Raw genomic sequence first — 16,166 nt, forward strand, 5'->3', positions numbered from 1 at the left:
TGGGAGATGTAGGTACTTTGCAGCTATGGGGCGGCAGAATAGTTAAGGATTGTTGGTGGGTGGCGGAGCTCTCTCAATTTGCAGCAATCTTGCTGCCTGGCAGGCTCCGCCCCCCTCCCCGGAGCCCACATATTTAATACTTTTTTCTTTTGTTCTTGATGGAATCACCTTATAGATTTCTCCTGCTCGCCGTTGCTCTAGTTCCAATTGATTGCACAATCGTTTTCCCCACTTACTCAGTGAATAGTTTTATCTGTTTGGATTTTCTGGCCATATTGAATATGCTATTTTTTTCCTTGTGGGGCCTACTTTTGCCAAACCTGTCGCCTGTAAATGCTACTTGTTTTTCAGGTAAAAGAACTGAGTCTAATAGAAAAAAATCATTGGATCACTAAATTGTATTAAGCAAGGAAGTTGGATTTCGATTTTTAATAACTGAGGTCTGAAGCCTGTAACTTAACCACTTCACCATTAAAATTCTCATCATCCGTAAAGTTTTTAGGTTTGCAAAGCATTCTTTCCAAATTTAAAAATACAAAATGGTGTTCAATTATTCCAAAGTGACAGCTAGTGGGACTAGAGGAGGCTTCTGTATTTTTTTTTGGTAGTGGGTAAGCTTTAGTCTTTGGATCCACACTTATCTGGAGCTTTGGCCATCACCTCCACCAAAGATATCTACATTACTGTGTCCAAGAAATGTAAATTTTAGTGAAATCACAAAGTGTACTGGACCCGTAGTTTGTTCCGATCTTTGAAAAGTGTGAATGAAGAATATAAACTCTGTTTGGTCAGATTTCACAAAAAATAAAGAATTGTAATGTACACACATTGAGTGTTTATAGTCCTGTTTTTATTTTTTTATTTTTTAACTCGCAGTCAAACGTATTGGCAAACATGAAATTATCCATGTAACAGGGTCCATGGCCAAGGCGGTAACAAAACTGCCCCAATGAGGGACAAACGTAAAGCATTTACCAATGAATAACAAAGGATTTTTGAAAGGCAAGCCCATGAACGAGTGATAGTGATGGGCATGGTTAAAAGCCCCAAGATAGATTACAAAAGGCCGGAGAGCTTGCGGGCTCGGCTTAAAGAGGATTTGTCAGTCTGGAATGCCTTTAGATGGGTTGTAACTGTCATAGCTGCAACAGTCTTGGCACCAAGATAATAATATTAGTAATATGTATCTGCATTACCAAATGATTTATCGCTCAAATATCAGCTTTAAATAAAATATAGTTGGGAAATTCACCCATTTTTTCCCCAAACATCAGCTTAGTAGTTCTAAATATACACACATTTTCATCTCGAATACACACTGTTCAAATTTGATATACATATATTAATTCAGATAAGCAAAACGTTTTACTTAATAAGCTGGGGGGCACAAAGGAGAGCTACTTACAGTTAGCTGGAGAGCTGAAAGTAGCTCTCGAGCTACTTGCCAGAAAAGCCTGGATTAGCGTCTTCAGTTCATCATGCTCTTGTGTTGATTAGAAAACGTCAATATTTACACCTAGCCGTCTGTGGCGATGTTATGTTTGAAAAAAAAGGTGGTACATGGCATTTCCAGATTATATCAGCTTGGCCATGGGTTTACTGGTTATCCATTTTTAACATATTATGGACATGTTTGATTATATTCTGGCTAACCTTTTGTCTATTCTGAACTTAACTGGTTAATAGTGTTGGCGAAACACATAGAATGTAGTTGGCGGTCCTCTTAAACTGAATAATAAATTAATTCACTTTTGCACAATTGCCAATAGCTTGAGATGAAATCTTTCAGACTAAGCTGCAGCTTAACTGCTACCCTATTCATTGTAAGGAATGAGATGTGATCAGTCACCTGCTTTCCTTTTCAGCCTGATCGAGGGACAAAGAGACCCCGAGACGATGAAGTGGAGAAAGTTAAAGCTATGCGAAAACGTGAACGTATTAGGCACCGAGAGGAAGAACCTGCTCCCGGCGATGGAGTAGAAGATGAGAGACGCAAGCTGCTTCAAGTTACTGAGAAGGAGGAAGATGATGAGGCAGAGGTAAGGGAGAAGTTCTTGAAAGAGAGTAATATCAGGTTATTGTACATGCTTGTGAAAATACCAACTCACGTCTTTATAGTTGGAAGACCTAATTAAATTTTGCTAGTTGTAAAAATTGTAAAAACTGTAAAAAGCAGTGCGAATTCTTTGTTGACGCACCCATCTTTTTATTTTTTTTATTTTTAATATCCCCTATTTCTCCTTCAGTGAAGCATTTACTTCCTGATGAGATCTCATTCTCTTGCTTCCTTTCTAGCTCCCAACCCCTTTCATGGTACTCGCTGTATGCAGCATCTCATTCATTTCTCTCCTTCCCATCTGCCATTAATCCTACATTGTGTTTAATCTAGAGCCCTCTTAGGGGCTTCTTGCGCTTTCCCATGAGGCACTCCTATTTTACTGAGAGACTACTCTAATTTCCTCCAGTCTGGTCTATCACGTCATGTTACAAGTCACTCCGATTTTTTTATGGGCGAGTGCAAAGCGCTCCATCCATTCTGTAATCTCTTTGGGATTCAAACCACGCCCACGCCAGGTCAGTCACTTACATTGGTTTGTGGGCTTGCCTTTTAAAATCTGCTTACTTTCAGTTGTGAAAGGCATGAATACGTCATGCCTTTTCCGGTGGTTAGCCCACCAACACAGCACTGGTAAACTACTAAAAACATTTGAGGTTCAATGTTTTCAGCCTGGGGTCCGAACTACTTTATCTGTTTACTTTACACGTGGTGCGATTGTACTGCATTTTACATAGTGCGATCGCGGTACGTTTTTCTTTCCTTTACAACGCTAATAGCTCTAACTCGAGCAAATTCGAGACCCGTTGCATTGAAAATGCTTGTTTAGTTTATATTATCTACTTCAGTTTCAATCCTGCTGTTCTTGAATCTCATTTACCTATTTATGCTCCCTTCTTTCGCGCTTATGGTATTCTCTTTACCCCAGCTTCTTTCTCCTCAGCGCCATTTAAGAATCCAGTATTGTTCTAGCTGATGTCATTTATACCTGTTAAAGAGGTGCACAGAGGTTTCATCTCTCATTCTCACTTGTGTTGATCTCAACGCCCAGTCCTGCCAGGACTACAAAATTATAACATAGTAACTTATTTTACATGAAGAGCTTGTTGATAACGGGTTATAAAGTTACATGCATTCTGAAAACAGTATCTCCTTGTTGCAAACATTGACATGTGGTCTGGCTTGTCTTGGCCTCTAGTGTCTTCCTGTAACTCTGTGGCAATTGGATATCATCGGAATTCAGAATGTCCTTATTTGCCTAGATAAAGAAGTATGTGTGGGATTTGATGGCACTGTTTTTTATTTTTTGAGTTCTCAATTTATTTATTATGGTCCAGCTAGCTTCCATATGATGAACTGAAACTGTAAAAATCATTGATTTGAATTTTGACTGAAGTATTTTTCTTTTAGAAACCTGCCTATTCCTGTACTGAACCCCTGCATGCCTAGAGGGGATTGTGTTGAATTATTAGAAGGATTGTTCACAGAAGCTAAGCTTAGGACTGGAAGAAAAGGATTGTGAGCATGAAACGCTTCTTTAATAGTTGTAAGGAAATGACTGAGATGAATAGGTAGGTAGGTGGCTGGGGGATACGAGGTGATATTTTATGTGCTTAAGACTGAAAACATCAGTTTTCTCAGTACGACTAAAAAACACACTATGACATGCCATGGGTAGCATTGAATCACAGTTAAGTAGGCAGACAAACTGCAGACCTCTGCTGTCTGAGTTGTGTGCCTAATTCTCTGGAATATAAGGAAATGACCTGCAAGTGTCAGTTTTAAATCTGCATACTCCAAAGTATGTAGCTTAATAGGAGCACTTTGACGGTAAGTTTAAATCATCACAATTCTTGGAAATTTGTTTTGTTTTACGTCGTCCTAGATTATTTATTGATGATTTTTGGTGAATCCACAACAGTTCACATTCTAGATAATGCATCACATGCAGTAGTAGACTGTATAGACAGCAGCCAAGACGTGTTTCTTCACTTGGTCTTATTTAAGTCTGCAGGTGAAGGATACCATGTATATACAATTAAAAAATAACATTTCAAATTTGTAGTGCTAAAATGCGAGTAAAGGTGGAGGGAACTCGGCTAAAAGCGTGGTCTAAAGAGTAAGCACTTAGAAGTTTATAGTAGCCATCTTCTAAGTGTAATGCAACAACGACAAAAAAGTAGTACCTTGCGCCAGAATTTGTAAGGTCACCTGTGAGTCGGTAATATTTGTGGGTAGTTTCATGCTAGGTTATTAAGGATACAGTTACCTCAATTGGTTCTCTGCAGTAGAATCATGTAAGATTTGTGAGAAGTTTTTTTTTGTTTTGATGCCTAATAGAAGATCTTGAGTTGTTTGAAATCCTAAATTTGTTTTGGACGATGAAATGCATATGATAAAAGCATAGGTAGACTCTCTAAAGTCATAGCACTGGGAAAATGTAAAGCATTACCTTGGCCTAAATGCCAGCTCACAGTGGCAGATAGCATTGTTGCCTTAGCCAGCCGCACTACTAGAATTCATCCCTGCTGCAACATCAGCAGAGTCCCAGTCCCTTAAAGGCTACCTACAAATGCAAGAGGTACATAGCAGACACCAGCTGTAGCAGGCACACCACCTGCGAAGACTAAACAATGACCCATTCTCCATCCTCACCCAGTCTTTGGGGGTGGACTACTGTATTCAAAATACTTGAAAGAGTGACAGAAAGCAACAAAGACAAATGGGTGATGGCTATTGTCATGACTTGCTGTTCACTGAGGCGGAAACCACCCCCTTTAAATCTACAACTTGCAGAGTACCAGCAACATCACACAGAAGTATTAATAAAAGAGGTGTGCATTTTACAACAAATGCAGGTGTGAAGAGAGGCCAGCTATGCACGAGAACAGATACATCTATTCGAAGTTCTGATTGGTGGCTGAAAAGTGTTGAGAAGTATCCTGAGTATGTCTTCTTACAGTGGAAAAAAGTGCTATCGCTTCAACATATATTTCTGGAGCACAACAATAAGATTATCTGTAGCTGAAGATCTTCAAAATGCACATTTCATGCGCTGATTGGCCAGTAGCAAATAAAAACCTAAAAAACTGCAGTTCAATACTGAGAAAACTAGGTCTTCACACCTACAGTGAACATTCTGCTTTTGTTTCAGTGAAGAATATTCAGTACTTAAAATCACTTTTGGCCTTGAGCTAAAGGGGTTTTCTTTGAGAAAACCCTCATGGTCAGTCCAGAATTAATGCAGCATGTTGTCTGTTGGCTGAGCAACACCCAACAGCAAGCTAGATCTAATCACTTTTTCATATTAAAGGTGTCCTGCACTATTGTAGCTCTCAACACAAAGCTTCTCATGACAATCACAGGACTGACTCAAGGTCCAATGGAATCCGCTTTAAAGGAATAGGCAATACAGACTGACAGTGTCACCTGCAAAATTGCAGTCATTCTCATAGTGGTCCCTTTAAATCAGAAACTACAATTGCAAATAATTATCACAACTGTTAGGAGGCGAACGCTTGTCAGACCTTCAGAAACTGGAGACATGGTCCTGTGTAGGCTGGTTAGCTCCAGATAACGGTAGTTACTACAGCAGAACAGATAAAATACCAAAGCTTCAGGTACCACAGGTCAACACCAGGGTTGAAGGGGAAAGCCAATTTGATAGTGTTTGAGGACACTTATCTAAACTGTACCACTGAACTCTCTCATATCTAAGGTGATAGTTGAACAGAAACAACTCTGGGCACGAATGAACCTGATAATTCAGAAAATACAGTGGCAAAAGTAGTTCACAGATCTGCCGCACATGCTGTACACAGTGTACCTTGTGTAACATTGCGCCACAGCGTGCCATCCCGGAGTGTGCTGGCCTTGTTCCTGCAGGACAGTCACTTACCCTATCTCCAGAATACATGTACTTTATTAAGTTGTCAGAGAGACTTTCTACCCACTTGCCATATGTCGTCAAGTCGAAGAGATTCTGCCAATGGTATAGCAAGAGGTCCACTGAGATACTAAAGAGGAAATAAGCACATGCTACTACCATATGTATTTTACCTCACTAAATCTTTCTTTTCATAATTACATTTCGTTGATGAAAGATTTTTGGAAAAGCTTGTTAGGCGACAAACTCCTCCTTCTACCTTCATGTACAAGACAACACTTCAGCATCTATGCTGACAAGTGACTTCCACGGTAACCCTGACATCTACCCAAACATGTGCGTTAGATATAGACATTGCATTCTAAGCTCTACAGTGTCTTCTTTAGAAACGAGTTACTCTCACAAACACATATGCATTGCCTTCCTTTCGCCGTGTTAGACTTTGATATTAAGCAAGCCATTTAGCTTCCATCATCTTACTCTACTCGGTCTTGTCTGGCTGATCACTCTTCTACCCATGAGCTGTGAAAAAACGCTCCAACACACAGCTTAGTCAAAACAAAGCACATTAGACTATTATGTCAATTTCTCATTAAGTATGGTTCTGTCAGTAATGGGCTGACAACCTCTACATAATCTGTCTGATGGATTGTTTCCTGTTCAATATAGAGTTATCAAAAGGGTAACAAACTAATGCAGGAAAGACCTAGAGCTCATTCTATCACCGGAAAGCCAATCATTATCACAAGTAAATAATGTTTCCTTGAAGGCATGCCCTAATCGGATTTTGCTATTCTTAAAATATTGATCCTAGATAGCATAAACTTTCAGTGGTTTTCAGGTTGAATAATTCGCCTTGATTCATGGCTGCCTGGCTGTTAAAACAAATTCCTTCAACCGGAATGTGAAAACTAATGAATACATTATGGATTTACCAAACTTAAATAAACAGTACCATCTGGTCTTTAAATACCTTGCTCAGTTCGGGAACTAGAGAACTTCCAGAGTTTGAAGGGCAAGAGAATAACAATTCCTTCTTTTTTCCTGCTTCCCTCTGCAAACCTGTGCAAAGTTATTTTCCACCGCAGTGAACTCTGCCTAGGTACTTATTGGAGCATAGATGCTTATCTTAGAAATTGTAATATGATGTTTCTGATGAATGCTTCAGACCACAGACCCTTCACCTCTTGAATATTCCCCATATGCTAAGTTGGATCTGGAGAATTTTCAGCAGTTGTCCCGTGCACTAGTAGGTGGAGTTTTGCTGTGCCACCATGGTTCCATACCTCCACTAAAATGATGGAGTGGAGCTGTATCTAAGCATCACCATTGTGTGCTGTTAGTTAATTACTTTCTACACCTTTGAATGTGGATCCAAAGCTTTGCTCCCAACTTTGTTGGTATTCCAACGGTTTTGTATTTCTTATGTGTTAGTTAATGATACCCCACCAAAAACAACAAACTTTAAGCCATACTGAAACTGGTGCAGGAAGATGTCAGTCACAGGTCCCATGAGATGTGTTGTTGGTACCTGATCGCCTATCGTGATTGGAGTATGTGTGGCCAATTCACCGTAAAGCACCTGAAGGCAATTTGAGTCCGAGAGGCAAAGTTTTGCATAGCCAGCATAAGAATTAGTAGCGGATATCCTACAGGTACTGCTTCAAGTTGTTAGCCTGTTTCATGTCAGAAGGCCATTGCTGTGACCACTCCACTTCTCTGAGTCTTCAGTAAGTCAAAGTCCAAATGCAGGCACAGGATTCAAGCCTATCCTGTCGCTCCAAAGAGAAGGCGCAGTGGAGTCTAGATGTAAGCCACACTCCTTTGAGTTCTCCTGCTACCGAACAGATACCTTAATTGGTCCAGACGTGTCCCGATTGTCTGAGGCTGTTGCCGATCCTTCAGCAGAAAGAGGCCTTCAAGGAGACCTGGCCACTTGTGGACTAGTTAGTGTGCTTCTGGCTCTGTCTGGTTCCACTGTGGCCCACAGGAGCTGCAACGGCCATCCAGGTGGATTACTGGTGATGGGTCCTCCATGAAAGCCGTCTGCTCCCTTGGGACTCCAACACTATCATGGTGACCCAGCAGCTCACAATGGTCACCACTCTGACGCTGTTGGTAGTTCCAGTGATGCTGATCAGTGACCCGGTGCTGGTGCCTATGTTGGATCCTCAACCAATGCTACGAAATAAGAAAAGTGTAACCAGTTGATTTACAATGTGAATCCTTTCTGGATTAACATGCTGTGCATTATTCCGCCAGCTTGTGGTTGGGGCCAGAATTCTCTAATATACCAGCAGGCCTTCTCCTTCTCCCTCTTTTTTTTTGTGTGCATCGACTGTTTATAGTGTTTTGTGTCTTATCCAGCCTCCTCTGACATCATATGCCCTCCCTGGAAGCTCCCACTCGTGGTCGTTATCTTCAGATTCTTTTTTTTTTTTTTTCACCAGTGGAACTGGAAGCATTGCCAAAGGCTCTTCAACTTATGACGAAAACATTTTTCAGAAAGTTTTTCGTTGACGAAAACTGAAGAAAACACCAATAGAAAGGTACGGGTGAATGAGTGTTGAACAAAGACGTTAAACTAGTATCCAAAATGCCCGGGCAGAGGGCTTCCTGTTACGAGTGATATGGAGAAGACGCCATTCCAATTTTGCCTGAAGTGCCACAACAGATTCACCCAGTGAGACAAACATCAAGCATGTAACTTGTGCCTCCTGCTCGACCACAACAGACTTAGGGATGTGTGCATTTTAAACCAAAGACGCTGAGAGCCAGAGGCAATCAAAGGCAGGCACACTGTCATGCATAGACAGAACCTGACTCCATTACTGAGTATTTGGGGTTTTCGAGTGATAACAAAGATAATGACACTGAAGGGGCAGAAGGAGAAGGCTCGGACCTCGAGCTGAGGATCGTCAACATCAAGAGGAAGCATCTCAAAACTAAGGTAACTCTGAAAAACGTTTTAGTGGGAGTTTGACATCAGACTCTAAAAGGACAAAGAGTGGCCTCAGCATAGAAAGAATCGCCAACCAAAGGCAAGCTAAGACCAAAATAATCTCTTGTTTCCCAGGGCATGGACACCGCAGGCGGTCAAACTCCCGAAAATACATCAAAAGATGACCGAGAGGGTCAGAGAACTGGTCGAAGTCGAGGGAAGAAAGAAGGGGAGAAACGCTGAAAAAAGGCAGCAAAAGCAACTCTAGCAGAGGAAATTTCAACGTTGAAAAAAGAAAATCAACCTCGGTGCTCAACGCCTAAGAGAGAACCGTGGAAATCAAGAGGAAAAAGAGGAGACTCAAAGTAGAAATGGCAGCAAATCTGCAAAAAAAGAAAAGGATTTTGATTATTCCTTTTGGGAATTTTGAATATCACAGAAGACTTTGATGCCTGAAGAGAGAGGAAAGAAGGACTTTGAGTATTTTGAATCCTCAATGACACTCAAGCCACACGAACAAGAGGAAGAAATCTTCTTTGAGGATGAGGATTCTAGCAATTTGGCTATGGAAATTTTCCAAGAAGGATGAGAGTTTATTGAAACCTTTCGCAAGACATTGAAACAGATTTACCCAAAGAAGGAATAGATATCTACCTATCAAGTTAGTTGCCTCCAGATGATATTGCTAAGTATGGGCAGCTTATTAAAAACACAGTATAAAAATATGTAATGCAATTAGAGGAGGAAAAAGCCCAATCCTGCTTGCTGCTAGAGACATTACTGCCTTCTCATACAAAAAAAAGGTTCTGCTACCAAGCATTTTGGATCAGGGAAGACAGGCTTTCAAGAAGCCTGCAGTGTTCAGAGCTGTAATACCAAGAGAAAAGAAGAAACGTAGACATTTGTCCATATAAAAGGAGCAGTTTCAACTGACTCAATCATAGCAGGTACAGCAAGAAAAAGGGCAAACATCCCAACTGCATCTGGTCCACCTCCAGACAGAAAATAAGAGGAAGGTCATAGTCAGCAGGGCATTCATAAAGAGTGGATGCAAATCAGTGAAGTATCACTAACTCCATCGCACTGCTAAGTAGGTACGTATACTGGCAATGGGATGAAATGGCAGAGTTGCACTTGCCTGAACAATACAGCAAACAAGGGGCTGCACTGGCTGAAGAGGGCATAAACATTTCCAATACATGCCTTAAATCATCATTCGATGCAGCTGATACAGCTAACAGACAGATGATGGTAGGGACAATGCTAAGACGCCATGCATAGTTGAGGGTGTCTGGTTTTAATCCAGCGGTTCAGGCAAACATTATCAACACCCCTTTTAATGGAGAACAGCTGTTAGGAAGTACTGTAGATGAAACATTACAACAGCTAAAGAAAGTCTACAAAATTGCTACATCAATTGCAGCTGTGCAATTTAGGGTCAACCTCAGAAAAGGCACAACTCCAGTCTGAAGACTGGCAGGAAGAGAAAGTTTCTCTAGTACCTCCTCTCATTAGGGGTTTCAAGGAACAGGCCAGTCTCAGTCAACACCTCAACACTGGCGGTTTCAGATGCAACAACTACAGTCCTTTCGGGGACGTACGCGAGGAAGAGCACAGCCTCATAGGGAAGAGCAGTCCTAACCAGTAAGTGACCCGACACACCATCTAGACCCCTCACACACAACACCTGTGGGAGGCAGCAAAAAAGACTCCCTTCAGAAGTGGAGGAAGGTGACATAAGACAATTTGATCTTAAATATCATAAGGTATGGATATTGCATAGAACTGATCTGAACACATTCAGCAAGAAGATCAAAGAAAACAGTCAACTCAAATGAAGAAACAGCCCATCTACTCAGGGAAATAGAGGAGTTGCTGGAAAAAGCAATAGAAAAGGTGTGCAGAAAGGAAATCAATCAGGGAAATTACTCAACATATTTCCTTGTACCAAAACAAGACTGAACATTACGCATGATACTGGACCTACGATTTATAATCATGTTCATAAAAACACAAAAATTCAGTATGACAACACTGCAGGAGGTCATAATACAGATACAAAAAGGAAATTAAATGGCAACCATAAACCTAAAAGACGCCTACTTGCACATTCCAATGACTACAAATCACAAGAATCTCTTGTGTATGAGATTCAACAGGAATCATTACCAATTTAAAGTGCTAGCCTTTGGAACAAAGTCAGCACCAAGAGTATTTACAAAATGCCTTGCAGCAGTGGAAGCCCACCTAAGAAGACAGGGAATTCACATTTATGCTTACCTAGGTGATTGGCTGGTAGGAGCAAGTTCATTAAGAATATACAGAACAGACATACAGAAGGTTATGACCGTGTTCAGTCTAGGGTTTTCAATAAATACAGAAAAATCATCAGCAAAACCAGAGCACGAAAAGGTCTTTCTAGGGGCAAAAATAAACCCCATAGGGGCAAAAGTGAATCATTGCTAAAAGAGGGTAGCGTTAATACTTCACAAAACTTACCTTTACCAGAGGGAGCAGTCTCTGACAGCAAGGACTGAGTGAAGATTCTGCAGAAGATGGCCTCATGCATCTCTCCCATTCCATTTGCAAGACTGCATATGAGACCTGTTAGAAATGGGGTCTTTAGTTGGAAGTCAGTTTACACCCTGTCCAAGTATGCATCCTCACTCTAGTCAGGGTAAGGGAGTCACCTTCCAAAGACATAACCTCTGCTCACACCCTTGGTAGCTTGGGACGAGCAGTCAGGCTTATCTCTGAGGAAGTGTGTTATTTGTACCCTCACAAAGTTACACAGTGAAAACCCTACAAATGGACACCACACCAAGTTAGAAAAATATTTATCTAAGTGAAACAAGACCAAAACGACAGAGATCCAACATATACAAGCAAAGATATGAATTTTTAAAAGATTAAATCCCAACAAAGCATTTAGCACCAGTTGGAACTAGTGAACTTCTATCATGGCGTCGTGACTGAAGTCCCTCCCAACAGTCTGACACCACTTGTGAGGGAGTGCGGCACTGGTCACAAGCTCGCACGGACCCCAGGTATAGCACCTTACAACCAAGTGAGAGTCAAAGACGTGGCACGAAGTTGGAGAGGTGAGGCGTCGCCGGGGCAGCTGAGGCGCGGGTTCTGTACTGCTATGCAGGAGGTGAGGCATCGGTTCCTTACTGCTACGCAGGGGAGGTGAGGCATCATTTCCTAATGATCCGGCAGGGGGATGATACCAGTGGGTCAAGACGTGATGGGTCGACCTTGTGGGTTCACGGTCATACCACAGGTGCTGTGGTGGAGTCTAGTGTCACAGATGTTGGTGGTGCATTGATCGGGTACTCGTGATGTTGCAGGACCTCAGAGCTGCTGCAGCGACGTCTGGCCTGTGGTGTCAGTTGCAGCCGTCTCACTTCAGTGGGGACCATGGCCTTGGGTGCAGGCAGTGGCACTGAGTCTGGCAGCGGCACTGGTTCTGGAGTCATCCGAGTCGGTGTGCCTATCTCTTCTTGTTTTATGCCAGATTTTACTCCAAAGGGCACAGGAACTGGATTGGGCACCTTTTGGCAAGTCAGGGTCATCAACAAGAGAACCCAGGGACTGGCAGGTGAAGTCTTTGATGTCCCTGAGACTTTTTAACAGGAGGCAAGCTCGGTCCAAGCCTTGGAGAACCTTCACAAACAGGATACACAGCAAGGTCCAGTCTTTATCCTCTCCAAAGCAGAAGCAGCAATTGCAGGCCAACCCAGAAAAGCACACACAGCAAAGGGGCAGTACTCCTTCTCACAGCTGTTCTCCTTAGCAGAGTCTTGTATAATGATAGGCACAGCTCTATTCAGATGCAAATGTCTGCTCCTTTCACCACTCTAGCCCAGGAAGACCAAACAAGATATGCAGGGCACATCTCAGCTCCCTTTCTGTGACTGTCTAGAGTGAATTCACAGCCAGCCCAACTGTCATCCTGACCTAGACATGTATTCCGCAGCCAGGCAGAGGCACAGAATGGTTAAGCAAGAAAATGCCCACTATATAAAAGTAGCATTTTCAAACATGCAATTTAAAAACTACGGGCCATATGTACGAAAGCTTTTTCCCATAGACACAGAATGGGTAAAATCCTTTGGTACATCTGGCCCTACCTTCACTAAACAATTTATTTTTAAATTGTGTGTTCAGAGACCCCAAACTCAAATCTCTATCTGCTCTCAAGGGGAAATTACACTTAAGAGATATTTCAAGGCAATCCCCATGTTAACCTATGGGACAGCTATGACTTGCAGTAGTGAAAACTGAATTGGGCAGTATTTCGCTATCAGAGCATGTACAATACACAAGTACATGTCCTACCTTGCCCATGGGGCTACATTCGGCCTACCTTAGGGGTGCCTTTCATGTACTAAAAAGGAAGGTTTGGGCATGGCAAGTGGGTGCACTTGCCAGGTCGACATGGCAGTTTAAAACTGCATGCACAGACACTGCAATGGGAGGTCAGAGACATGTATACAGGGCTACTCATGTAAGTGGCATAGTCCAGTGCTGGGGCCCACTAGTAGCATTCGATTTACAGGCCCTGGGCACACATGGTGCACTATACTAGGTACTTACTAGTAAGTCCGATATGATAAACACAGATAACTAATGATAATCACCATTTACCCAGGGAGCACTTGCACTTTAGCACTGATCAGCGTGATAAAGTGCCCAGAGTACCAAAACCATCAAAAATAAAATCTAGCACACAGTAAAAAAATACAGGAGGCAGAGGCAAAAAGAAAGGGGAAACCACGCCAAGGATGCCAGGTCTAGCAAGACTGATTTAGGAGTATCTCCTAAACCATTAGTCAAATGCTACATGAAGTTGGGAGCATCTAGTGGTTGTCACACAAATACATTCAGGAGGAAATGTTCTGTGGAACAGGACACATTTAACAGCAGGAAGACCATTTACACAACCAACTCCTACGGTGACCACTACCACAGACACCTCACTCATGGGTGGGGAGCAGATATGGGCTCACTCAATTTCAGGGGTGTGTGAAGGAAAGAAGATTCATTACAGCATATCAGTGTCCTGGAAACGATAAACTGTGTCCTAGCTTCAAAGCCTTTTAGAAAGAGCTGGAAGGGAAATCTCTAATAATCGAAACAGAAAATACTACAGCAATATTCACAGCAGCAAGCAGGTGGTACTCAATACTCTGTTCTATCAAAATTTGCACAGGAGATCTGGAAGTGGGCAAATCAGAGACAATTTCAGCAAACCGTCTCCCAGGGAAAGAGAACGTTGAAGCGGACAAGCTAAGCAGACAAGGATCTTCCCAACAGTGGGAACTCAATCAAGCAGTACTCAGACAGATATTCAAATGTTGGGGAACCCCAAATGTAGATCCCTTAGCAACGCAAGCAAATGCAAAATGCCAACACTTCACATCGAGACATCCACACCGCCAAACATGGTGGTCGATAAACTGTTCAGGGATATTTGCAATCACTTTTCCTCTGATACCACTGTTACACAGGGTAATCAACAAACACAAACCGAACAAGAGGATGCTAATTCTTATCGCCCCCTCAGTGGACAAGACAGACTTGGTACTCGTAACTAATAGAAATGGAGAATGAACACATCCATTAATTGCCAAGACAACAGGACCTGCTGCCAATGAAAGGAAGAAGAGTTGTCCGTCCAGAACTAGAGAGTTTCAGTTTAGTAGCATGGCACCCGAATACTTGGAATTTGGCCACCGAGGCTTACCACAAAACACAATGGCGGTTCGCAAAGAAGCAAGAAAGCCAACTACAAGATGATGTTCTATGGGCAAGTGGAATAGATACTCTTTTTGGGGCCAAAGGATGTGCCTATTACATCAAAATACTAAGCACAACACAGTCTTTAAATATCTCGCACAACTTCTACACCGCAAATTAACATGCTTCATTGAAAGTACATTTAGCAGCTATGACCTACACACGAGGCCGTATGGGAAGAAGTTTCTTTACATCACTGGTAATTAAAAGATTCTTAGAGGGAGCAAAAAAGATATCACTGCCGAGAAGAGTGACGTCTTCTACATGGAACTTAAACCTGGTACTAACCAAGCGAATGGGGAAACCTTCTGAATCTCTTCACAAGGCATCATTAAAAGAGATTACTCTGAAAACAGCCTTTCTAGTAGCAATGACATCTCTTCACAGAAGGACTGAACTACAAGCACACACCATTCAAGAACCATACCTACAACTTCAGAAGGACAGAATAGTAAAGAGGACAGTTTTTCCAAGATCCCAAAAACCAAGTGGAAACGGCACTACACACAAAACCCAAGAAGATCAATCATGTACTATATAGAAAAAAAAATCAGTCAAGCAGGAAAATAAACAATTATTTACGTCCCTTGCAGACAACCATAAAGGTGGACCAGTACCGAAAGGTGCAATACCTAAATGGATCTCACAAACTATTCAGTTATGCCATTTAAAAGCTATAGTACCATTAAATTCCAAACCAAAAGCACATTTAACATGCAACAAAGGAGCAACTGTAGCATTTATTGCAAATATACCTCCACGTATGACATCAAATGGTAGAATCGTCTACACGCAAAATAAAAATTAAATAAAAGAGAAGAGAAGGATTACTAGTATATTGGAGAAATCCAATCCCAACTACTAGATGGCCAAATAATGCACAGAATGTGAATCTAGAAAATTCTGAAATCTGCAAAACTACCCTTGAAGGTAAACCATTTTGTTACGCTGCCTAATTCTAACCGGACACTTCTACTGCATCATACCTATTAGCAGAGACTTTATTCTCTTAATGGCTCACATTCAGATTCTGTACCAGAACCGAGAACCCCCCCCTCCCCCAACACGGAAGCGAAGGGGATGACTTCCACCTAACTACAATGTTAATGCCTTATACCTACTCTTAGAAAATGCCAGTAAGTTTTTTTTATCTTCCCTGAAACTGAACTTGTCGCGCCACATGAGCCACTAATAGAAAAAAGAGAATCATTTGCTGAGGTGATTCTGAGGACTGATGAGATACCAGCATTACAGCTGCCCTTCATTGAATCTATGGCAAATGTTCTCACAGAGGTTCTCCAAACTGGGTCAGTGACACCAGAGCTCTTACTTCCATACAGTGATGCCGTCACATATACCTTGATGACTGTGGTTTAAACCATGTTCTTGTCTGTCTATTAGTCAACAAGTAAGCAGGCAAGACAGGCCTGCAGCCTCACCAAGCAATCAACCCTGGAAAATCTTATTTTGCATAGTCTGAT

The 16,166-nt window shown here is 41.9% G+C and overlaps 1 protein-coding gene across 1 annotated transcript in view; it reads left to right on the forward strand.

Moving 5' to 3' along the window:
* Positions 1–16,166, forward strand: part of CTNNBL1 (catenin beta like 1) — a 451,247-nt gene that overhangs the window by 134,849 nt on the left and 300,232 nt on the right. The window contains exon 2 of the mRNA XM_069243733.1: positions 1,866–2,039. Coding sequence (XP_069099834.1) covers positions 1,866–2,039 — 174 coding nt within the window. The remainder of the gene's footprint in view (positions 1–1,865; positions 2,040–16,166) is intronic.

The sequence above is a fragment of the Pleurodeles waltl genome, chromosome 7, assembly GCF_031143425.1.
Source record: "Pleurodeles waltl isolate 20211129_DDA chromosome 7, aPleWal1.hap1.20221129, whole genome shotgun sequence".
Lineage (NCBI taxonomy): Eukaryota > Metazoa > Chordata > Amphibia > Caudata > Salamandridae > Pleurodeles > Pleurodeles waltl.